The following is a 26,991-nucleotide window of genomic DNA, read 5'->3' as shown; positions in this document are numbered from 1 at the left end:
CATACTGCCGCAGATCTCAGATAGAGAGAGCTGCATTTTCTTTACAAAACCTAAAGAGGCTCTTTCCTCATCTAATGTACTGTGACCGCAATCAGTAGCTTCTCTAGTGAAGTCACTATCTGACCTTTGAGTGAAAGCTAGTATGGTACATTCCAGCTTCCCTTTCTTGTGAAAGATTCTTCAGCTCGTATCACGACTGTAAGAATAAGCTGATGGTTTCATATTACTGGCCTTCAAAAAAAGCAGTTCTTTGTTATTGGCAGAGCCAGACATTGCGATTACATTTTGAACAAAACATAACTCTGTGTCCCAATGTTGTTATTTTATGCTGATGTACTTTAGTTTATCTTTGCCCTTTTGCTAGTGCTACCATTATCGAGTTTTTTCACATTTTGTGACTACTGCTGTGTTTAGAATAGTACTGCTTAATGCCTGTACTAATACACACACACACACACACACACACACACACACACACACACACACACACACACACACACACACACACACACACACACACACACACACACACACACACACACACACTCTATAAAGAACATTATTTAAAACCATTTAACAAACATTTCAGACTTTATCTGCACTATCTTGTTCCCACTATATTGCAAATATAAGTAATTTGATTATTCTGGGTTTAAAAATAAATAATTAAAAGCAAAAAAACAAACAAACATTATCTTAAAAACTAATGGAAAAAGTCCTGTCAGTATGCTTAAACCTAAAATATTTAATCAGTTAGATACTTTGTTTTGTGTGTGTGCTCTGAAATGATTTAAAATTATATATATTATTTCTATTTTGTGAGAAGCCTGGGTATTTCATGCTTGCAAAAAAACGATGAAGAGTTAATGTCACGTTGCGAAATTAATGAGTATAGAAGTGTAATGATATTACATTCCATATATATTTGTATGATAATGTGTATGTCAAACTAAACCAGATAATACATTTTGTGTTCCTTAGTAGTAAACAATTTATTTAACTATAGAAAACAAGCATAAGTTAAATTTAACAGTAAACTTGAGAATAGATGAAAACTAGAAAATGTGCATCAGTTTCTCACCCTTCACTTGTATTTGTTTTTAAGGTGGATAAGTTCCTGTATCACATGCGACTGTCAGATGAGAACCTGATGGATGTCTCCAAGCGGTTCAGGAGGGAGATGGATAAAGGACTAGGCAGAGACACTAACCCAACCGCAGCTGTCAAGATGCTCCCCACCTTTGTCCGCTCAACACCTGATGGCACAGGTGATGAGAATGAGATTTTGACACATGCTATTTTGATAATGTTTTCATCAGCCATATAAGACATTTGGGCTTTCCTTTTACAGTCCCAACAGGTATCTAGACACTTCAGCCACACTTAGAAATGTACCATGGATTCAGGTAAAATAGGCCACTTTTAGCCCAATTTTCAAAAAGTGGCCCCATTGAGCTGAATCAATTGAATTCCAGAGAATTTGAAAATGAAAAGAATCTCAAGCCACACCTGTAAACAAATAATTCAAGAGCTTTCTTCTGAACTAACGTCAGTTTGCCTTTGACATCCAACCAACTGTTCTCAAGTTCTCACAAGTGTGCACTATTTTACACTAGGGCTGGGCGATATATGAAAAAAAAAATCATATTTCATATTTCTCGATATTGTCAATTTTTTTACGATATTCAATATGTATCTCAATATGTTTGCATCTGCATTTAAATAATAATAATAATTTAAAAAAAAATTGTTGCAAAGATTTTAGCTAAGAACAAAAGACCATCTACTGTCTCTGGTTTAAGAGAAGCTCTGTGGCATGAAACTATGTTCCCACTGCCACTAAAAACACTCTCAGATTGGGAGCTATTTGCTGAAGCACACACAGTACACACACAGTACAGACCAAAAGTTTGGAAACATTACTATTTTTAATGTTTTTGAAAGAAGTTTCTTCTGCTCATCAAGCCTGAATTTATTTGATCAAAAATACAGAAAAAACAGTAATATTGTGAAATATTATTACAACTTAAAATAATAGTTTTCTATTTGAATATACTTAAAAAAAATAATTTATTCCTGTGATGCAAAGCTGAATTTTGAGCATCATTACTCCAGCCTTCAGTGTCACATGTAACATCCAGTCTATCACATAATCCTTTAGAGATCATTCTAATATTCTGATTTATTATGAGTGTTGGAAACAGTTCTGCTGTCTAATATATTTGATAAATAAAAGGTTAAAAAGAACTGCATTTATTAAAAAACAAATTCTAATATATATTCTAATAATATATTTTCTTTACTATCACTTTTTATCAATTTAACACGTCCTTGCTGAATAAAAGTATTGATTTTATTTAAAAAGAAGAAGAAAAAAAAATTACTGACCCCAAATTACTGACCAGTAGTTTATATTGTTATTACAAAATATTTATATTTTAAAAACAGCTTCTTTTTTTTTTTTTTTTTTTTTTAACTTTTTATTCATCAAAGTATCCTAAAAAAGTATCACATGTTCTGAAAAAATATTAAGCAGCAGAACTGTTTCCAACTTTGATAATGAATCATCATATTGATATGTGACAATGATCCTAAAAATTCAGCTATGCATCACAGGAATAAATGATAATTTAAAGTATAATAAATTTAACAATTTTTTAAATTGTAATAATATATCACAATATTAATTTTTTTTCTGTATTTTTGATCAAATAAATGCAGGCTTGATGAGCAGAAGAAACTTCTTTCAAAAACATAAAAAATAGTAATGTTTCCAAACTTTTGGTCTGTACTGGGTATATATATATTTATACATATATACATATATATATATATACACACTCTCTGTCTACATTATGAAAACTGGTAAAACAAATGAAAAATATTATAAATGCAAAACACACCTGATGCAAATTCTTTGCTCTTCATTTTCTATATGCAGAGTTAAACCCTGTTGTATTTTCTTGTAATTTTATTAAAATCCTGTGCCGACTAAACTGATTTGAACTTGTCACCTCGTAAGTACGAACTTCCCAGGAGGACTTGCATAGGGCACCAACTCCCAGAGAGGGCACTATCCCAGTTGCTCAAAAAAAACAAAAAACAAACAAACAAACAAACCAAAAAAAACCATGCGCCATTTTCCCATCCGCGCTCGATAAAATAAAACTAAAGAAAGTAAAAAAAAATAAAATAAAAAAAACGGCATAAAGTTAGCTTGATGTTGGACGTTCAAGAGTCTCAAATTTAGGTTACATGCGATATTGGTATACACTTTTCTAACGTCAGTAGCATGTGAGGAGAATGACTTACATTCATAAAAACAACTGTAATTGTTCAGGTGTCAGCTATAATGCAAAATTGAATTGAATGTTTGCTATTTATTAAAAGAAACTGTAAATCATATGTAAATTATGCTACTTTTTCACATGGGCTCAAACGCAAATTTGAAGCTCAATAGCATTTGAGGAGAAAGACTTGCAGTCATAAACAACTGTAATGTGTTCATTCAGGTGTCAGCTACAATGCACACCTTATACATTTTTAAAATATATTAAAATAATAAATTATAAATCATTTAGGTAAAAACAAGGCCAGTTTATCACTTTCAGGCATATTCCTGTGAAAGTTTTTTTTTTTCAGTTTCCCTTATGAAAATTACCCATGGTTTTAACAATAACACCACAAATCATTGTTTTTGTAGCCATGGTAACTGCAAATTAACCATGGTTTTGTTACTTCAAATAATAATTTACAAAAAAGTATTAATATACGGCCATATTTTTTGTTGTTGTTGTTGCTATAAAAACAGACCTAAGCCATCAATAGCCTTTAAAATGACTTAAAATGTATTATATAAAAAAACAATGAGGCAATAATGATTGGTTAATAATAACACTGTAAAAAAATACACAATGTAGGCAAATACAAAATAAACAATTTATGTACATGTTATTACAAATGCCTGCAAAGGGAGCCAAATGCCATGTGATTGCTGCTGTTACACTTACAGGACAATCAAATCCTTGTTTAGGCTACTGACCAAACATTTAATTCAAATATTCACTTAATCTTTCATTTTTTGCCACCTTTTTGCTATAAATGACACAGCCTTTATAATTTCTTCAACAAAAAACTTGGATATCACAACCCGTACAAAAATAAACCGTGGTTTTATCATAGTAAAACTGCTTAATTTCCTCTTGCATGATTTCTGAATGCTTGAGACTATAGAATAAATTAGAGTCATAATAAAGTTATAGCCATAGGTAAATGTCGAGAGCTACAATTGTAATTTGTAAATAATACAATTTATTAATTTACTTTTTTATTTGATTAAAGTTCTATTTTCACCCCTATAGTAGGTGTTTTTTCTCCATCATCATATTTGAGGATGGGGGGCACAACAATACAGTCCTGCTTAGGGCACCCATTTGGCCCTGACTTGAACACAGCATATGTAACAGCAAAGCTCTGATTCGAGGGATTCGAACACTTGGTATCTGGCAACTGCACTCATGAGAGTTCACGTAGTAGTGTAGAGCTGTCCGCAATAACATGTTCCGTTTTTCTGGACGTTTGGCGCATTATTTTGGGAAAGTATGCTTGAATTTTAAATATTTTCGATATTTACAATATTTAAATTTTTTACATATTATCGCTAATATTCGATATATCACCCATTGTACACTACCATTCAAACCTTGTGTTGAACAAAGTGTTGTTGTTTTTTGTGTGTGTGTTTTTGAAAGAATTCTTTTTGTTTGGAAAGAAGTTTTGTTTGGAAATGTTATGTAATGTAAGAGTTGCTTAAATATCCAATTACTTGAGGCCTTTGTATGTGAACAAAAATGTATTCCAAATACTTTAAATGGGTGAAATACTCCAAGGCACTCATACAAAGGTAAACAAGCCTTTAACTAACTGGGCTAAATCATTAAAAAAGTTAAAAGTGTAGATCTATGGGATTTGTGTAGCCAAAATGCATAGATCTACACTTTCATCTTTTATTTTTTATGATTTAACCTGGCTAATTAAAGGCTTTTTTTTTCTTTATCCGAGAGCCTAGGAGTATTTCATCCTTGCAGTTGGATAATTTACATCTAATCATCCACAGCACCAGTGGTTACGTGAAGAGACCAGAGCAGCATTCTCAGCTTTTATTACTTTAAGTTCCTAATATAACTGAGAAAAAACAGCGTATGTGTGTAATATTGTGAATGGCAAAGCGTTCATATCCTGCGGGAATCTGGTTCCTTGCAGGTCAAGTCCTGGGTGGAGGTATATTTTTGTCAGCATCTTATGGAGCACATATTGTTCTTTCCTAGAAGTGTTGTGTTCCTGTTTGTTGTGAGATGAAGAAACGATTGATCCAGCTCTCCAGGTGTGGTATTATCACTGGTCACTGTTCATGTGTTTGAGTGTGTGCTTGTCACTCACAGTGACCGACATCAACCCGATTCTTTCACTGTGCACACGGGATGAGACTATGTCTCAAGCAGGGTGTGAAAAGAAAAACTGTACACGGGTTCCTGGAAAGAATGCCTGTGCACAGAAATGTAGTCAAGTGGATGTGAGCCACAAAACGGTGATAGGAAGTGTTGCCAAGGGAACGATGCTGATCTGTGAGACCAAGGTGGATACATGTTCAAATGGATGTCTTCCATCGCCGCTTACTCAAGGACTTTATTCTCATGTTGTGAATATTGAGATGTTCCTGTTTGCTTAACTTCTGCTGAGATACTTTTATTGTGGCTGTACATTTACGCAACTTCCTTCTCACAAAAGATTTTGTTTACAGCGTTTTGTTTTTTATTGTGTCAAATTTAAAGTGAGATCTCAGGGTTGTGCGCAGGAAGCCTGATGTTGTACTGCCATTGCACAGTATAACAAGAGAGAAGGTCTCATCAATGCAAACAGACATCTGTCCTCACCTTGTTAGTTAAACAAGTGTTTTCTGAAAGACCTTTAAAAGTGGAAAGTCAGGTGTGTCAGGCATTTAAACGCATGCTAGGACTAGTTCTAAAGAGGTCATATCATGAGAATGCACAATTTCCACTGATCTTTGGAAATTCACTACAAGGTTACAGAAATCTGAACTTCCTTCCTAGTCTGAAAATGCTTTTTATTGAAATTAAGTTGCAAATACTCATTTTGAAACTGATTATTAGTACATGAACACAGAGACCATATGAACATTGTTCAGAAACGTGGCCTGTCCAGTCACAGGGAGGTAACCACATTTTAAGTTCCACATTAAATATTGTGATATTAGGATAATGAAGTCAAAGTGTTGAGAAACGAGTCATAACACAATGTACAGGCGTTGTCTTCCCCCTTGGATTATGGTGTGCTTGTTTTGACTAAGGCTGCACGATATTAGAAAAAGTGACATTGGGATATTTTGTTTCTCTGAGTTAGTGGGGTGATTTTTGATGAGAAGTGCCTCTGCATAGAAAATTCAATTAAAAAAATGTACACTGCCAAAAATTATACTAGCCCTACCATAATAAAATATATTTTTTCACCCTTTTCAATACTTTGGCAAAAACTATTACCTAAACTAATATATACTTCTGACTAGGGCTGCACGATTATGACAAAAATCATAATTGTCAATAATTCCCTTGAAATTGTAATTGCGATTTATCACAATTTTCATTGAATGATGTTGATACCATTGTTTGAAGCAATTCTAGCTGTTTTTTATATGAAAATAAACACGCTGAAAACACTCTTACTGAAAAACTTTTAGTGCTTTTCTATAGTATTAAGCCTCAAATGTCAACTATACATCGGATTGGTTTCTTCTTTAAACTCTAAAAAAGTAAAAATATGAATGGTATTATAATGTTATACTAAAACTAAAATTAACATAATGGGAAAATCCCTTAAGATAACATGTAGAAAGAAAAAAATGCATCTTAAGCATACCGAATAACATAATTGCCGCTTTGAATGATTATGTAATTATGGCATCCATATTTTTTGTGTGTTTGTCCATTCAAGCTCAAGTAGATGCGAAAGAGAATTTGCTGTCCGCGCAGACCATCAGTCAGAGATTTGACTCTCTGGTGCACGCTTTGAGGGTGTTTGTTGTAAAACATTATTGTTGTAAAATTGAGGTTATTGTCAGAACATTACAACTTTGTTCTTGTGACACTTTCTTTAATTTCAAAATCTGTTATTTTAATATAAATGTACATTTTTATTTGTTTGTAGAAATGGGCGACTTCCTTGCCCTGGACTTGGGAGGAACAAATTTTCGAGTTCTGCTTGTCAAAGTGTCCAGTAATGGAGAACAAAAGGTGGAGATGGAAAATCAGATCTACGCCATTCCAGAGAACATAATGAGGGGCAGTGGGACAGAGGTGAGGAGTGAGAGAGTGTGTTTGTACAACCCGAATTCCGGAAAAGTTGGGACGTTTTTTTAAATTTTAATAAAATGAAAACTAAAAGACTTTCAAATCACATGAGCCAATATTTTATTCACAATAGAATATAGATAACATAGCAAATGTTTAAACTGAGAAAGTTTACAATTTTATGCACAAAATGAGCTCATTTCAATTTTGATTTCTGCTACAGGTCTCAAAATAGCTGGGACGGGGCATGTTTACCATGGTGTAGCATCTCCTTTTCTTTTCAAAACAGTTTGAAGACGTCTGGGCATTGAGGCTATGAGTTGCTGGAGTTTTGCTGTTGGAATTTGGTCCCATTCTTGCCTTATATAGATTTCCAGCTGCTGAAGAGTTCGTGGTCGTCTTTGACGTATTTTTCGTTTAATGATGCGCCAAATGTTCTCTATAGGTGAAAGATCTGGAGTGCAGGCAGGCCAGGTTAGCAACCGGACTCTTCTACGACGAAGCCATGCTGTTGTTATAGCTGCAGTATATGGTTTTGCATTGTCCTGCTGAAATAAACAAGGCCTTCCCTGAAATAGACGTTGTTTGGAGGGAAGCATATGTTGCTCTAAAACCTTTATATACCTTTCAGCATTCACAGAGCCTTCCAAAACATGCAAGCTGCCCATACCGTATGCACTTATGCACCCCCATACCATCAGAGATGCTGGCTTTTGAACTGAACGCTGATAACATGCTGGAAGGTCTCCCTCCTCTTTAGCCCGGAGGACACGGCGTCCGTGATTTCGAACAAAAATGTCAAATTTGGACTCGTCTGACCATAAAACACTATTCCACTTTGAAATAGTCCATTTTAAATGAGCCTTGGCCCACAGGACACGACGGCGCTTCTGGACCATGTTCACATATGGCTTCCTTTTTGCATGATAGAGCTTTAGTTGGCATCTGCTGATGGCACGGCGGATTGTGTTTACCGACAGTGGTTTCTGAAAGTATTCCTGGGCCCATTTAGTAATGTCATTGACACTATCATGCCGATGAGTGATGCAGTGTCGTCTGAGAGCCCGAAGACCACGGGCATCCAATAAAGGTCTCCGGCCTTGTCCCTTACGCACAGAGATTTCTCCAGTTTCTCTGAATCTTTTGATGATGTTATGCACTGTAGATGATGAGATTTGCAAAGCCTTTGCAATTTGACGTTGAGGAACATTGTTTTTAAAGTTTTCCACAATTTTTTTACGCAGTCTTTCACAGATTGGAGAGTCTCTGCCCATCTTTACTTCTGAGAGACTCTGCTTCTCTAAGACAAAGCTTTTATAGCTAATCATGTTACAGACCTGATATCAATTAACTTAATTAATCACTAGATGTTCTCCCAGCTGAATCTTTTCAAAACTGCTTGCTTTTTTAGCCATTTGTTGCCCCCGTGCCAACTTTTTTGGAGCTGTAGCAGGCATTAAATTTTAAATGAGCTAATTAAGTGGATAAAAGTGTAAAATTTCTCAGTTTAAACATTTGCTACGTTATCTATGTTCTATTGTGAATAAAATATTGGCTCATGTGATTTGAAATTCCTTTAGTTTTCATTTTATTAAAATTTAAAAAACGTCCCAACTTTTCCGGAATTCGGGTTGTATATATATATATATAAATATAAATAAAAATTCGTCCATCAAATACTCACCTTGGTGTTGTTCCAAACCTGTTTGGCTGAGTTTTGAGAATTATAATTTTTTTGTCTTTTTAATTATGCATCATAAATAGCTTTGTCTTGTAGCCTTTATTCATCATTATCAAGTTTAAAGTGCAATCAAGTATTTAATAGTAGATACATGTACAATGCAATTTTTGTCTTTATGAATATTCTTCAGTTGTTTACATAATCTAAGAGTGAAGATATAGAAATTGAATTTATTAAAGGGTTTAACATTTTTATCATATTTAATTTTCATTGCAGTATAAGATATTGAAAGCTTTTGCCCACACGTGCAGCGCAGACATCATCTGTCTGCATGAAATTACTAATTTAGACAGAGCCCAAATTAATAACACATTGTGCGTCATGTTGTCATTTTAATTTTATCCTAGATGTATAAAACAGACATGTTTTTATTTTATATCTTCATATTCAAATCGGTTTAATTTCAATCATGAGAAATGAACATGCTAAAATTATGCAAAGAATATCTAATTTCTCTGATAAATGGTGGTCATTTGTGTATTATTAATTTATCAAACATGTTTTCTCACATACTTCATCCATAGTCTCTGTGCTATTCTGGCACTGAACAGTGCTTTAACCCTCTGCAATAAAGACTGTCTTGACTTCAATCATTGCAATTTAACCATAAGACTCCTTTATAAGTGTGCATGACTTGGAGATTGAAGGTATAGTTGGAACCCAGCTGGCAGAAGATGATGAGTTGCACCTGGTTCCTCACAGCCCATGGCATTATGGCTTTATAATTTCAACGTGTAATGCCTGTTGTGAGGAGACTGCACCACATGTTGATTGACAGTTCCTGTTGGATTTTCACATGGACACTTTTCTCTTTGCTTGTTTCCATTTTATTATAACCTGAAGAGGTGTTAATGAAAAAAAATAAATAAATAAAAATACAGTCATACAGTACCTGATGTAATCTGTGCTTATGATTCTGTAGCTTATGAAATATTTCATTCTTGTGAGAGGTAAATAACGCCTTTGGCCAACTTGCACATGATATATTTGGTTCTTCTGATCTAAGTTATAGATCAGACCATATACTTTTTGGCATGGGACACGTTTGAATGTAATGAATCCTTTAAATCTAAATTAAAAAGTCTTAAAATGAACAGTGTCATTTGATTTCTTTTCTTTTCCAGCTCTTTGATCACATAGCTGAATGCTTGGCCAGTTTTCTTGAAAAATTGGGCATCAAAGACAAGAAGCTCCCTCTTGGCTTTACCTTTTCATTTCCTTGCCAGCAGACCAAACTAGATGAGGTGAGATGCGAAGGATTCAAGGGAAACAAACACTAAACTTAGCAGCTCTTCTGTCAGAATGTCATGTTTCCATGGTTGCCCTTGTCTCTCGACAGAGTTTTCTGGTGTCTTGGACCAAAGGTTTTAAGGCGAGTGGAGTGGAGGGGAGAGATGTTGTGGGCCTGTTGAGAAAAGCCATCAAGAAGAGAGGGGTGAGTGTAATGAGTCAGTGTGTTCTGCTTTTACATTCACAAGCTATTTGTTGTCTTTCTTGTCCTAACGATGCGTGAAACGACTAAGGCAAAAGCTTCTTTATATATCTATGTATGTAATAAACTTGAATCCACTGATAGATGCGAATACTCAGTGGCTGTATTTACACTACTGTTCAAAAGTTTGGTGTCAGTGAGATTTAGTTTTTTTTTTTTTCTGAAACAAAGTATTGCTTGTTTTAATACCAGGTGTAAACAGGGTCAATAATGGAGTGACCATGTACAACATTTCCAGAAGAGAACAGAGAGAAAATAATTATTTGATTATTCAGAATTGAAGTGTGAATTTTCCATAAAGGCTGGAAAATGTACATTAATCTGTGATGTCTGGCGTAAATTCACCACTTGGTCCTCACGTCAAGATAATAAATGCATGGGAATTCTTACGTGTGATTCAAGTATCGTCGTTTTGTCTGTTTCTTAAGATACTTCTGAGAACAAGGACTTGATGTTGTGTGTCACAGTGGTAAAAGTTGTCATTCCATTCATCTTGATGTCACTTACAGTACTTGGCAGATGCAGGAAGCAAACGATTTGAATTCTGCTCTTGACTGCATAAAGATTTTTTGAGCCAACGTTCATGTGATTAATTTATGCTATAGCCACAGGCCTATTCTGTGCTCAAGCACACACATAAAGCTTGCCTAAAGCACTGCCAAAAGTAATGATTGTTGGGAAATACAGCATGGAGATATTTTAAAGGGTGTCATATGATGTTGCTAAAAAGATCATGTTGTGTATTTGGTGTAATGCAATGTGTTTATGCAGTTTAAAAAAAACGCATTATTTTCCACATACTGTACATTATTGTTGCTCCTCTATGCCCAGCCCTTCTGAAACGTGTCGATTTTTACAAAGCTCATCGTCTTGAAAAGCCAGGTGTGCTCTGATTGGCCAGCTATCTAGTGTGTTGTGATTGGCCGAATTCCTCAAGCGTGTGATGGAAATGTTACGCCCCTTACCAGACTGTGATGCTGTGTGTTCCGGCACAACGAGACAAAGACAATGAAACCCATTACAAATGAGGCATTTGTTGCATCCAGTGGGGACATAATTACAATCCGATTCCGATTCTAGGAGTCAGGATCCGATTCTAAAACTAATTTTTTTCCTAATTAATTCTAGGCTATTTGAAAGTTTACAGACAGTCCTATTTATGGGTTTTTCTTTTTTCCTTTATTTTTTCCATCTATTACTGATGAGATCACAGACGGTGGTTAGCTTTAACAGGCTGGATTCACACTAATGCACATTACTATTTCGATATATCAAATGTTTTTTGTCCTGTTTTGAAAACACAATCTGACTGTGTTTACATCAGTTTCGAATAAAAGTATTTGGAGATGCAAGTGCATCTAACTTCAGCTGTGATCGAACTTCAGGACATCAAACAAAAAGCACACATGAAAGTCTGTCAGCATGTGAGTTTCATGGATCTTATATGTACTGCATTCCAAATGAAATAAATTAATGCATATCTAAAGCAATGTGCATGTGTCTCACAGCGCATATCGTGTGCGATGAAGACCGCTGCGATTGTCTCTAGTGCACACACGTGCCACATGTGGGGAAAAACCATGCTCCGAATCGATTCTGAAATGTTGAGAATCTTTGAAAGGAGAATCGTGGTGCATCAGAGAATCCATTTTTTCCCACCCCTACTGTTAGGCATGGACTACATGTTGAGTTTTGGTTCATTCACAGAGACTGAGAGATCCGAAAACGTATCCTGTTTTTTACCCCCTTATTTTTACAAAGGCAAAACTGTTATAAAATTTAGTTGACTATTTGGGGCACAGCCCTACATACCTCTTTCTTTATTTGACCTTTTGTTAGTGTTTCAGCTTGGAAATCAAAATGGAAAACAAGTACCAGCATTTTCTTTTTTGATCTCTACAGGACTTTGACATTGACATTGTGGCTGTGATCAATGACACCGTGGGCACCATGATGACCTGTGGGTATGACGACCATAACTGTGAGATCGGCCTCATTGTCGGTGAGTCACTGTCTTAAATTTGCACACATATGCTAGCTGAGATCAGTGGGAAATATCAGCTAGGGTGGCAGTGATATTGTCAGACGTGCTTGCTGTGAATCAAAGGTGCTTTTTTCAAACATAGACCTTTTATTCTGTCATTTGTTTTGGTAATAGGTTGTGGGAATATTAGAGCAAACATTTCAGGCATTTTATTGCCTCTTTAGGCCTATTATTATGGCCTAACAAAATGATTTTGGCGGCATCTTCTTAATGCTAATTCTCAAATGAACTAATTATTTTGATTCATGTTCCCCAATAGTGTGTCAAATACGTGTAATTATAGAGGCTAGAGCAGATGTTCCTGAGCCTTTCACACAACTTGATTTGCCGTGCACAGTCTCAGTTATTACACTCTATTATTTGTATGTGCTTTCTCACATTAGATGACAAATATAAAACGCTAAATTTATAGCTGTACGTGGAAAAACAGCCAAAGTTCTCTTAGAGCAAAAACGGCTAGAGTGAAGCTTTTTTTTTTTTAAGCTATTAATTGTAATGCCTTCTATTTCAAATAAATTCTGTTATTTTGAACTTTGTATTCATTGAATAATCAAACGGTGTCATGAGTTCTCACAATTAATTACTAAATAAATGAAATGGGCTGTTTTCCTCATAATAAATGGTAAAATGATAATAAGGAGAATTGTTCACAATCAGCTGTAATACAGCTTTGCAATCACAGGAATAAATGACATTTAAAATGTATTAAAAATAGAAAACAGTTATATAAAATTATAAAAATATTTCAAATACTGAATATTTTATTTTAGTAGAAAACAAAAAAAATTACAATTTAGTGGTGTAACTAGTGTTGTCAAAAGACCCGGTACTTTGGTACCAAGACGGTACTGCCTGTAAAAAAAATGAAAATGTCACAGTACCAGGTTTCTTTAAGTACCGGTGGTACCGAGGACCCGATTCTTGATGCATACAGCGCTATGATTTCCGAAAAGCAGAAAAAACGGACGGAATCTCAAAATCCAATCATGATAATTAAACTTACATTTTAATATGGACAGTCACAGAATTTGTCAAAGTTACTGTTTCTCACACATGCAAAGAGAGAAAGCGAGAGTCTTACCATGCTGAATCGACATGCTACATGTAAACTATATTCTTTGTTGTCTTCTGTCAAAATAATGGAGTTCATTTAGAATTATTCAACTTTTTCGAACAAGCAGAAGATATGGCGCTTTCTCCGATAGTGGGCGGAACTTATGCGCAAATGGCAATTTCATTGGCTGGCGCTCAACTATTACCATCCCTGTTTTGATTTCAGCAAATTTCAGTTCGACCGAACACAGACAACGTGATTAATATTCATGAACCCAGCAGCTCATCAATCCATAGTACATTGTATATTGTTAGAATGGTAGTAGAATAAAGAATCTTAAGTTCAGTTAAAATGACAAATATGCATTCATACATGTTTATAAGTTTTAGTTCTAATCACTAAAGTTCTATCATTAAATAGTGATTAATAACATAATATAATGCTTGACTGACTGATTAAGAAGCTAAGATTTAAGAAGCGGTTCCATTTTACAAAGATAAGCTGATTGGAATCTGTGTGTGTGTTTGTGTGTGTGTGTGTGTGTGTGTGTGTGTGTGTGTACAACTAAGAATTTTACTAGCCAATGGCGATTATATTGCCAAGGTTGCAAGTAGTTTTTACATAAAGGCATTGTGCTAGAAATATTACTATTATTTAGTAAAATGTATGTTATACTGCTACTACTGTTTAAAAATTTATAAAACTTTATTTTTTAAAGAAATAAATCACACAATATTTCTTCTATGTTTTAATTTTAATAACAAATCCCCTTTCTTTACCAAAAAATAAAATGTGTTAAAATTTCATTAATTAAAGACAAATTATATTTGGGTGAAACTTGTTTTTCATACTGTTTTTCATAATTATATTGCTTGTAGAAAAACTTTAAACACAATTGTAAATTAGTATAAAGAAAAGCATTGGTTTTATTTTTAGTGATAAAGTGTGCTTTTTTTATTTTATTAGCGTATTTTTGTGTTTTGCTTTGGTACCGAAACTGGTAATGTGTGGATTTCATTAAAGAAATTGTGATTCAGTGTTGTATAGAAAATATTGAGGACTTTTTTTACTAATAAAACCAAGAAATGTGTTTTGGTGCTTAAATTGGGGAACTGATTAAACTAAAATAATTAAGGAAAGAAGGCTACCTATTTTTTTTTAAAGAGAATTAGCTAAATTTTGCAGTTTTATTTTAGAGGTGATTGTTAGTTCCCAGCATGCTTTGCATATGGCTGGATATGGAGAGTACATTTTGAAATTAAATGCTATTTCTCAAGTATTTTTTCTACTTGAGCTGTTTGGCTGTATATAGTCTTGTAAATGTATAAAATAAAATACAAACAGACGCCACTCAAAATCACAGACTTTTGAGAATAAACTTAAAATGAATGAGCACATTTCACTAATTATATTAAATTTATTGTGTCAAAGATTATTTAATTTAGGAGATTTCACATAAAAAAATCAAGCCTGAAAAACTACTCAAAAATATTGTGTGTAATATTGTTACCTTAATTTTTTAAGTAAATAGCTCATTAAATTTTTTGCAGTTAAATAAACATGAAAGAACATTTTGTGTAATTATTCGATCAGTGTTTCAACTGTGTAAAAACATAAATAAAACAGCTTGTAAGCAAAGTGACACGTAGCATTTCATTTACAGCTCATCAGTTTGCTATAAATTAAGTCTAGGGAAGAGCATTTTGTGAAATATTAGACTATATACTCATTATATATTACTTTGTATGTTAGCAATGACTTAATTATTAAATGTATGTTTAAATCTGTTATGAAACAAGTCGACAGCCACTGCATATATTTCAACAACAAAAAGAAACATTATAATTTAGAAGTTAATTTAAAAAATAACTTTTGCATTGTGCAATTTACATGTTTGCATACAATTTTCTTTTTTAAGTTTTGATTATTATAATTAAAAATAAATAGTAATTCAATTTAAGGTTGGTTGTTTGTTAATTGTAACCTTTTAGTAATGTAAAAGGTAAGGATGCACCGATACAGATATTGAGCCCGATAGTGCGCTCCTGTACTCGTACGCATATTCGTAAAAATGCCCCGATACCAAAAGCTGATACTACACAGTGTGTGAACACAGCTGTGTTCAGAAAAAAGAACACTGACAACAGAACAACAGAGAGTTGAATGAAGTTATTAGAGATTAAGGATGTCTATGGAGTACATGTAAGTAATTAATATAATGTTAAACTTTCAATATTCATGCCTTTGTAGCAGATGTAAACGAGCTGATAAGCAGAGCACGCTGAGTGGATTGAGCATGCGGCTGCACAGATGCATGAGCTTGTCGAGTGAATATCTCACACAGACATTACTGGAAAGTTTGTAGTTCGGTCGGATATGTCAAAAGCAAGCAAAACAGTGTACAGGTTACTAAAGTTATTTGACGTTAAGGAGAGCGAGAGAGGGAGTCAGAGAGCACACACTTATGTTGCATGATCTTGATTGTTTAGTGCATGCATTTGGATTAAAATTAAATCATACATATAAAACAAACAAAAATTATAAGGGCATTCCCTATAAACAACATTTATTTTAAACGTCAAGCAAACATGATTACAGCAAAAGTGAAACTGGCAGACTGTGTGAAACGCCCTAGGCTGGACCAATGTAAACGAGTCCGCGTATATTGCATGTGACGCAAGTTACATCACCAAAATAGTACGGGCGTACTCGTGTAATGTATAAGGAGTGGTTCCCTGCATTACAGTATTAAGCTGCTGCAATAGAGCAGCTCTAATGCGCCATTTAAATGAAAAGTGAAAGTAACAAAAACTTATATAATACATTTTAACAGGTATAATTATGTGTGGAAATAACTGAAGGAAATATCTGTTTGCTAACTGAAGCCAACTAACATGATTTCTTCTTCTTCTTCTTCTTCTTCCTCTTCCTCTTCCTCTTCTTCTTCTTCTTCCTCTTCTTCTTCTTATTTTGTCTCTGTACTCAATATTTGTTTTAAAAAAATAGACAAATGCTGTGAAAATACAGGTATCAGTATCGGAGAATACCAAAAAATGAAAACATCGGTATCAGAAACATTCTGAAAATAGTGGTATCGGTCCATCCCTAGTAAAAGGGCTCCCTATAGGTTAGAGCAGAAGCTGAGGTAATTTTTGCTCCTAAGAAAATTTTAATTATAATTTAATTTATTTAAAAAAAGAGAGCAATTTGTTCAGGAATCCACTGTTTAATAGTGCATTTTAGTTTCACTAAACTCCCCCCCACACACTGTACTAAAAACAATAAAGAACCATGGTGTATAAACTGAGGAATGTACAGAACCGTCATGTTTGTGTACCTTTTAAACCGTTTTAATGCCAAATTTAAGTGTATAATGTGTAAATAAAATGTTTTTTTAATTAATATTTAGTAAATAAAAGGAACTTTAACAAGTCTGTACTTAATCATGATTACTATCATACAAATGGAGAATATCCTGTATAGCTGGAGGTAGCTGTTTTTTATTATTATTTTGAAGACCGTTTTGAGAGAATACAGCAGGCTTAGTAGCTGGGGTAATAAAACAAGCTAACCTATTTCCCACTGAGACAGACCACTGTTGAGTGTACAATTGAAATATAATTCAACATCGTGAAGATATAATGAAGTAAATTCCCCGTCTGCACCTTTAAACACAATCTTTAGGATTTGAATGAATCTGTTGAATATGTGCTTTTTATAGTGCTTAGAAAACCAATAGGCTGTAGTTTTAAAGAGGATGCATGGCAGAATTCTTGCATTTGCATTCAGTCATTGCATTCAAACTGCATTGTATAGAAAGCAATAAAAATATACCTCCCTGACATTGCATGCCTTTAAGACATGAGTCGTCTCATCATTATGTCAATCAGTATTATATTCTTAAATATCATTTGTGTTTTAGTCTCCTACACAGATAAAGAGATAATGTTTCACAATCACAAATCATGAATTGGCTGCACTGCTCAAGCCTTTGTAAGAGTAATAGGAAAAAAAAGCCATGTTGCATTAGCAGGCTTAGGTTCAGAATAGACCCACCCAACATCCATCATACCTTTGACATTTTCTTGAACTTCCCAGTTTGTTATCTCCTTTAGTAGTTCAAATACGCAAAGCAAAGACAACCGATAGCAGCCATTCTTATGATGGGACGTGATGATGATGGATTTGCACTACTTCACCTGGCTAGACATTTTTCCCATCTTCCCATTGGATAAGAAACTATCAGATGATGTTTGTTTGAAGTATAGTTCAGTGAAAATAGCATATACAAAGTATTGATTATAGATAAGTTATTCTTTAAAAAATAAAGTTAAAGGAAATTTAACTCCAAAAAGAAAATTGTCACTAAATATTCTCCCTCATGTTGTTTCTTGCTGGCTTTACTATCTACTTTGCCATTCCTTAACATGCTCCTAATCTGGTCTCAACATGCATCGTGCCTTTGTCATTGCAGGACAGATTTAGCATGTTGACATGCTTCATTCATAATAAAATTATACGCTCCCCTTTCTTTCATTGCTCATGTGCATTGGCTGCTGCAGAGACTGAGTAAACTTTTTATTCATAATAAGTCACAAAGAGGTCCTTTACCCCCAAAGATTTGAAATTGCACTGTAGAGATATCGGAGCCCGTGCACGAATATTTGATATGGTAACACAAGCCTATATATCAGATTTCTTAGTGCTACATCAAAGCAGAAAATGAATTTGGACAAATATCAGGAAAGGAGGAGTTACTGTTTCCCACAGTCATGGAAAATTCCAACATTTTGAATTTCCAAGCCTCTTGAAAGTTGAAATGTAATGCTGTGTTGAAAAGTTATGTAGCTGTATATAGTTTATGTAAATTTCTGATTATTTTATACATAAGCATCAATCTCCTTTAATGAGAAATAATCTCCAGCAATCCCTATGAAATTCTTCTAAAAATATTCATGCATGAATCATTAACCACTGGAAAAACGGAGATGTCATGGAAATTCATATGTCAAAAAGGGTGGGAACCATTTTCTAGTGTCTCAAAGTGGGTCATTTGAATCTGAAAAAATGCTAGTTTAAAAGTCTGGAAAGGAAACGCATGGCTTGGAATAGAATAGCTTTTATAGTTAGTTTTTACTAATCTGCTGATATGACTCTTAGGGCCCTATCATACACCCGGCGCAATGCGACGCAAGATGCAGCACAAGTGTGTTTGCTAGTTTCAGTCCGGCACTGTTCGCATTTTCCTGTTCAGCAACACGTTGTTTAATTAACAAATGCATTTGTGCGCCCATGGGCGTGCTGGTCTAAAAAAGAGGTGTGTTCAGACGCATTACTGGTGCAATGCTATTTTAAGGAGCTGAAAATAGACTGCGCCATAGACCGACTCAAACCTGGTCTAAAGTCTGGCGCAATTTTATTTCTTTATTTAAAGCGTGTTCGTATAGTCGGTCCGCAACGCGCGTACACGCTGCTTATTAAACACAGGGATGCACAGCAGCACACAAACATGCCAAATATAAAAAAATAAAGGATTGCAATGCATAAGAATTTTTTGTAGGCTAATTAAATATAAAAATGCCTTCATGTCATAATAGATAGTCATCGCATGTATCAGAATCTATTTGTTCACACAAGAGCAGCTCCGTTTCATCTCGGAGACACGTTCTGTCTTTGTGCTTGCCAAATTCCGCCGTATAAATATCAAATCCGTCATGTCACGAGCGCAACTGGCTCTTAAAGAGAATGGGAGATGAGACTCTGATTTGTTTATTGCACGTTACGCCCAAAAAACACCCATTACTTATTAAGAGAATAGGGACACCCGTTTAGACCATGCGCCCGGGGGCACCAACTGTTTTTCCGTCGTTAAAATAGCAAAAGTGGATTTGGACACGCCCTGAGTACACCTGCGCCATGCGCTTTACACTTTGCATTTAGATCATTAAAATAGGGCCCTCTGTTTCATGCTATGACATTTTAATTTATTTATATGTGTAAAACATTTTTAATGTGGCTGAAGTTATGGGTAAACAAATCGTGGTGTGTTTTACAGGAACGGGCACCAATGCGTGCTACATGGAGGAGATGCGGCACTTGGAGCTGGTGGACGGTGATGAAGGTCGTATGTGTGTGAACATGGAGTGGGGTGCGTTCGGTGATGATGGCTCCCTGGATGACATCCGCACTGAATTCGACCGGGAGATTGACGCTGGGTCCCTGAACCCTGGCAAACAGCTGTGAGTGACAGTCCTGCACCTGACAGTTAGTGCCACTCCCGACAGTTCTTTTGTTGAAACAAATAGTCATTGAAGCCCTTTTGCCTAGAGGGCAGCTGTGTCAGCCAGTTGTACTACTAGGCAATTATGGAAGAAGTTACAAGGTTGTCACCATGGTAACAACAAGTACAAAGGCCTTGAACAATTCACACACTAGTGTGAACAATTTTAGGAAAACATATGTTCCTGCAATAGGTAGAAAGAGTCATGAAAATATCATTAACTATGCATTAGCCTGCTTTCCTGATCATAGCTCATGGGTTTGAGAGTTTTACAGCTGCAGTCCCTACCTTAGTCATATTGACTCCACAGGCGCTTTCATTCTGTGGGTAAGAAGTAGCACTTTGAAAGCTTTGAAAATGCAGAAGTGTAATCAAATACTATGATGCCTTGAGTGCTTGTTGCTGAGCTTTCTAAATGCCCTCAGTGGTGGACAATGGCAATTGGCTAAAAGCGTCTGCTAAATGAATAAATGTAAATGTAATGTAAATGTAAATAAAAATAATACATTTTACCGACCCCAACCTTTGAACGGTAGTGTATGTGCGAACAGTATCATTAAAATATTTACAATGACAAAGATATTTATTCCGTTTAATTTAACAGAAGTTTATACTAATTACATAATTCCTTTATTCGATTATATAATTCCTTTAATATTTTGTAATATTGCTAAAGGGTTTTTCAGGTTACATAGTACTATCTTTAGCTGTCTTAAGTAAAACAACACCCCTAATAAACATCTGGAAACCTAAAACACATAAACAAGAAGATATCAAACCAAGTGCCATTTAATTGTAAGGAAAGACAGTAGTGCTCTTAAAAAAAGTGGAAAATAAAGATGTTTATTAAGTCTAAAATGATAAAACAGCTAATTGAATAAATATTTTTTTGTCACATTTGCTGGTCAGCATATTATTATTTGAAATGAATTTAATCCATTTTATTTACTATGTTGATTATGAATCATTATCAACCAGTTACATTCAAGAAGAAATGTTCATTGCATTTTTTTAAAGAATTTTTTTCATATTCTTTGTCACACTTGCTGCCAGCCTTATGGCTGAGATAAATTCTCGTTGCAAGTGACCCCAGTCTCCTCTATATTAATTACTTTCAGGGTCCCTGGATAATAATCATCATTTGTGTGAACATACCACCTCCTCCTTTTTTCACAAATATTACCCACACCCCTGATTACAGGGATAGTCCTCTGAAGCCACCTGAGGTTAAGTATCTCCCTCAAGTTAATAATAATGATTGGGGATCTCTCCAGTTCACTGCTTTCTCCAGTGTGGGATCAATAACCTCTAGGCGACCGTTACCCCATACGTCACACTGCGTCATGACATACATGTTCACCATGTTCATCGGTCTGACTTTATATGCTGCATGTTTTGATTTTGTTCAGGTTTGAGAAGATGATTAGCGGGATGTACATAGGGGAGCTGGTCAGACTCATCCTGGTGAAGATGGCCAAAGACGGTCTGCTGTTCCAGGGACACACCACTCCAGATCTGCTCACCACTGGCCACTTCCAGACTTCCTTTGTCTCAGCCATGGAAAATAGAAAGTCAGTACCTTTTTGTGCTTGTGTGCTTCTTGCCACACTAAAATTGCTGCAGAAGTAAGCTAAATCTTATAAAGTTAATGAATAAAATAGCTCAGTCCTTTTTTAAAAGGAATGGTCACACAAAACTGATTTGTATTTGATTTGGAGAATTACATGATTACAACACTTGCTCAAAATGAAATGGAACCAGATCTCATTATTATTATTATATAATAAGCTTTTATTATAATAAAAATTGGAAGTAGTAATGCTTTATTGCTTTTAAGCGTAAGGTTTGGGTTTAGCATTAATTTTGAACTAAGTTTTAAAAATTTGAAAAAAAATGATTAGTGACATTTCTTTGGACACTGCCCCAGAACTCAGTAATATGGAGTTAGTACTGTAACTTTTTAGTGCCTTAAAATGACTCGCTTGTCTTTCTGCCTCATTAAATGGAGCCCTCATCATGATGACCGATAGCTGGAAGTCAGTGCAGACCTGTTTCACTTCATCAATTAACTACCCCCATATTTAGTTCTTTCTCCAGCAAATCGAGCAGTTGAGACATCCGTGGGAGAACACCTGTGGTCTCGACAGAAATGACATGCTTCTCAAAAATACTGGCATGGGCTTATCTTAATGTCAAACCCGCTGTCAGTTCACAGACTGAGCACATTTGTGTTATGAAAGAGAGTTAAACTTTTCTTGTTTCTTTAACATTATGAAACCTGTTCAGATATCAGACTTTTTGGAATTGGAAGTCAGCACATTTGCATGTTAATTGAAATCTAAAACTATATTTGTTAATTGTAGATTATGAAAATCTAATTGAATCCAAGGCTGATGAAATAATGTAAGCTTGCTTGCACGTTCTTGGCATTTCACTAAATATCACTTAATTAAAACTGTTTTTAAATTTTTGTTACCAAGAACATAATGTATGTGTCTATATACAGGTGCATCTCAGTAAATTAGAATGTTGTCAAAAAGTTCATTTATTTCAGTAATTCAACTCAAATTGTGAAACTCATGTATTACATAAATTCAATGCAGCACAGAATTAAGTAGTTTAAGTCTTTGGTTCTTTTAATTATGATGATTTAGGCTCACATTTAACAAAAACCTCAACAAATTTGAATACTTCATAAGACCAATAAAAAACAAATTTTAGTGAACTGTTGGCCTTCTGGAAAGTATGTTTACATGAACTCAATACTTGTTGGGGCTCCTTTTGCTTTAATTACTGCCTCAATTCTGCATGGCATGGAGGTGATCAGTTTGTGGCACTGCTGAGGTGGGATGGAAGCCCAGGTTTCTTTGACAGTGGCCTTCAGGTCATCTGCATTGTTTGGTCTCTTGTTTCTCATTTTCCTCTTGACAATAGCCCATAGATTCTCTCTGGGGTTCAGGTCTGGTGAGTTTGCTGGCATGGCCATGGCCATTTAACCAATTTTTGGTGCTTTTGGCAGTGTGGGCAGGTGCCAAATCCTGCTGGAAAATGAAATCAACATCTTCAAAAAGCTGGTCAGCAGAAGGAAGCATGAAGTGCTCCAAAATTGTTTGGTAAACGGGTGCAGTGACTTTGGTTTTCAAAAAACACAATGGACCAACACCAATAGATGACATTGCACCCCAAAACATCACAGACTGTGGAGACTTAACCCTGGACTTCAAGCAACTTGGGCTATGAGCTTCTCCACCCTTCTGCTGCGTTCAATTCCTCCTGGGAAGTTCCTACTTATGAGTTGACAAGTTGTAATTACGACGTCGGGTGCGTTCAAGTCAGTTTAGTCAGCACAAGATGGCGGTGTACCTTCTTTTAACAAATTACAAGAAAATACAACAGGGTTTTTTTAACTCTGCATATAGAAAGTGAAGAGCAAAGAATTTGCATAATGTGTTATGCATTTTTACTTTTTAAAAATCATTTATGAAGCAACTTTAATCTGTATCGCATATAAACATATTAGTTGTTATATTGCAATCCTGTCTATCAATTTCAACTAAAAAATTACCATCAACAACAGATGTTGCATCCATCGATTCTGTCATGTTTCTCATTGACGCCCCCAACTTGGAAACTCTGAGCTTAAAGAAAATTCAGAGTTTCCCACTCGTTATTAAGACATTGTGGTGGCATTCATGTGGGTTTAACTCGTAAATACGATGTATCAGACATGACGCCCGATTCCTTCAGACGCTAGAACCTTGATTTCCAAATGAAACCCAAAACTTGCTCTCGTCTGAAAAGATGACATTGGACCACTGGGCAACAGTCCAGTTCTCCTTCTCTTTAGCCCAGATAAGACACCTCTGACGTTGTCTGTGGTTCAGCAAATCTCTTGACATGTCTGTGTGTGGTGGCTCTGGATGCTTTGACCCCAGCCTCAGTCCTTCCTTGTGAAGTTCACTCAAATTCTTGAATCAATTTTACTTGACAATCCTCATAAGGCTGCTGTTCTCTCGGTTGGTTGTGCATCTTTTTCTTCCACACTTATTCCTTCCACTCAACTTTCTGTTAACATGCTTGGATACAGCACTTTGTGAACAGCCAGCTTCTTTGGCAGTGAATGTTTGTGGCTTACCCTCCTTGTGAAGGGTGTCAATGATTGTCTTCTGGACAACTGTCAGATCAGCAGTCTTCCCCATGATTGTGTAGCCTAGTGAACCAAACTGAGAGACCATTTTGAAGGCTCAGGAAACCTTTGCAGACATTTTGAGTTAATTAGCTGATTGGCATGTCACCATATTCTAATTTGTTGAGATAGACTGTGAATTGGTGGGTTTTTGTTAAATGTGAGCCAAAACCATCACAATTAAAAGAACCAAAGACTACTTCAATCTGTGACGAATTTAATTACTACACAAGTTTCACAAATAAATCAACATTTCCACAACATTCTAATTTATTGAGATGCACCTGCATATCTACTTTGTGATCCAAAAGTCTGAGACCACAAGTGGAAATATTTTTTACTTTTAACAGATAAGATCAGCATAACAATTTGATTGGAAATGTCAGTGTTTTAATGTTTTAGCATTTAATTTGTTGTTCTTTCAATTGAACATGAATAGTACACAGAAACACACTTCAGAAGGTTTTTCTATAAAACCTGATGACTGATTTCATTCTTGTAAGATTAGATCCGAGAATATCAGATTTTTGGATCCGTTCAAAAGTTTAGGCTCGGTAATATTGTTTTTGGAGTGGTTTTGAACGTTTCTTGCTTGCCAAGGATGCTTTTATTTGATCGCAAATACAATAAAAACAGTAATATAGTGAAATTATTTATAACTTAATATATGAATATAAGTAATAACAAAACTACTATTAGAAATAGATTAGAAATAATTTTTAAATGCTGATTTGGTGACAAGGAAATTAATGTAGAAAACGGTTGTTAACGATTTATGAAAGTTAACTATTTTCCATCAGCTAAAGACATGTGATGTTGTTCAAGCCTCTGCCCTTAAGGTGATATTCATGCAAAAATCCAAATTAATCAAAAATTACTTTATCTTCTGCAGGAATAACGAGGGTCTGGTGAGTGCAGAGAAGGTGTTGAGAGAACTCGGACTGGACCCGTCCCCTGAAGACTGCATGGCCGTGCAGCGTGTGTGTGTGATTGTGTCTACACGTGCGGCCCATCTCTGTGCTGCCACGCTTGCGGCTGTCCTACGGCAGATTCGAGATAACAAAGCCGCAGAGAAATTTCGCACCACTGTTGGCGTGGATGGAACGGTCTACAAAAACCACCCACAGTGAGTCCAGTGTCCAGTACTAATGTCTTCTTTTGTATTTACATGATTAAATTCATGTATGGTAAATATTACATACCTATATGGTTGACAATGCATTTAAGGAATGCTCTTGAAAAACAAAATTCAACTTGCTCACCAATGCTGTTATTAAACTTTAGTTTTTACCACTTGTTTAACAGTTAAACTTAATCCAGTTGAACTGTAGAGAGAAGAATGTGAGCAGAAATGAAACTGAGAAAGATCAAAACAGCTCACTTTTGTTAGGGTTCACCACCAAAGGTTTCTCTGTTTCGTTGTAAGAGATTGACAAGATAATCGAGTGGTCACAGCTCGAGAAGTGACACCTTGTAAATGTGTATTTCTATTTTTGTGGATAGTTGAGGAAGTATTTTTGTGCAGCTTTAGGAGTAATCTGTGAAACATGATATACAGTACACTAAAAAACTGATTTTTCAGTCTGCTCTTTTACATCTTATTAGGTCTACTTATTTAACTGTTTGACAATGCTAGAAAAATGTTTGTTTACAAATTGACCAAGAATAATTACTGTGGCAAAATTTTAGATGAGAGCAAATGAGGGTGATGGCTTGTCAGTTTGTTCATAAACTTGCTGCCGAAAGCCCATCTCCCCAATAAACGATTCTTCCGGGATGTTGTCAGAGAATTTGGAAAGGCCATAAACGCAGCAGGGAGTTGAATTGCAAGGTCTTTTAACAACCACCTGCTGAGATGCGGCTTCATGCATCGATTGCCTCTGATTCCTCCATGACTATGGACATTGATGACTGAAAAATAACTGAAAAATTAGCTAGTGGTCATCTAATGGGTGCTACGCAACAACAACAACAACAACAATAATAATAATTCCCTACATTTTATATAGCGCTTTTCTCTCTTTTTTTTCTAGTGCTTTTTTTCTTCTTTTAGTGGGTTAAAAATTACAATAAATTTATGTCATGTATGTTGTCTTTTTTTCCCCCCAAAGTGTATATTTATTTATATTTCTATAATTTAAATAAATTATATATGTATGTGTATACACACACACATGCATATATGCTAAATTTGTAAGTTATAAATTATAATTTACATATAAAACAATTATTTATGTGTACTGGATGGATATTAATATATACATTATTATTAAAGTATAAATATAAAAAAATTATATTTAATAAATATTTAGTAAAACAAATATACTTTTAAATGATATATCGCAGAATTGTACTTAATTTTGCATGTATTTTGTTTAAGCCCTGCTGTGAGACTTCAACAGCTTTATCGCAGATGTTTATTTAATAATACTTTCGACAGTAACTTTTCCTCTGTGCTGTACAGACTGCTTGTTTGCATGGCTTATGTTTTATGATATTAAAGCTGTCTGCAAGCATCGACTTTAATTAGTTGGTTTATTTTAATCCAGCTTGACTTCCTCTCCCGGGGTGCTAACCCATGCATTCGTAAAAAAGGATCACATTCTGGAAATTTCCTGACGGTGTGGATTGCACTGTCAGAGATGAGTGTACTTCTCTCTCAAGATGCACCTGTGTTGATTGGCTGTGTGCAAGTGCTACCTCATGCCAGTCATGTGCACAGACATTGAGTGAGCTTCTTTTAGGTTGTGACACATTTCTGTGGCACCTGTATCTAGAGGCAAAGATTATTTCCTTTAAAAGCTCTGAGTTTGTTGTGAAACGTCAAAAA

At 35.2% G+C, this 26,991-nt stretch overlaps 1 protein-coding gene across 1 annotated transcript in view; it reads left to right on the top strand.

Annotated features, from left to right (window-relative positions):
• The window catches only part of hk2 (hexokinase 2), a 57,354-nt gene that overhangs the window by 4,551 nt on the left and 25,812 nt on the right, over positions 1-26,991 (top strand). The window contains exons 2-9 of the mRNA XM_059548707.1: positions 1,106-1,268; positions 7,222-7,370; positions 10,230-10,349; positions 10,445-10,540; positions 12,500-12,599; positions 19,751-19,934; positions 21,385-21,546; positions 25,054-25,287. Coding sequence (XP_059404690.1) covers positions 1,106-1,268; positions 7,222-7,370; positions 10,230-10,349; positions 10,445-10,540; positions 12,500-12,599; positions 19,751-19,934; positions 21,385-21,546; positions 25,054-25,287 — 1,208 coding nt within the window. The remainder of the gene's footprint in view (positions 1-1,105; positions 1,269-7,221; positions 7,371-10,229; positions 10,350-10,444; positions 10,541-12,499; positions 12,600-19,750; positions 19,935-21,384; positions 21,547-25,053; positions 25,288-26,991) is intronic.

Source organism: Carassius carassius, chromosome 4 (assembly GCF_963082965.1).
Source record: "Carassius carassius chromosome 4, fCarCar2.1, whole genome shotgun sequence".
NCBI lineage: Eukaryota > Metazoa > Chordata > Actinopteri > Cypriniformes > Cyprinidae > Carassius > Carassius carassius.
This window is presented reverse-complemented; position numbering and strand designations above follow the sequence as displayed.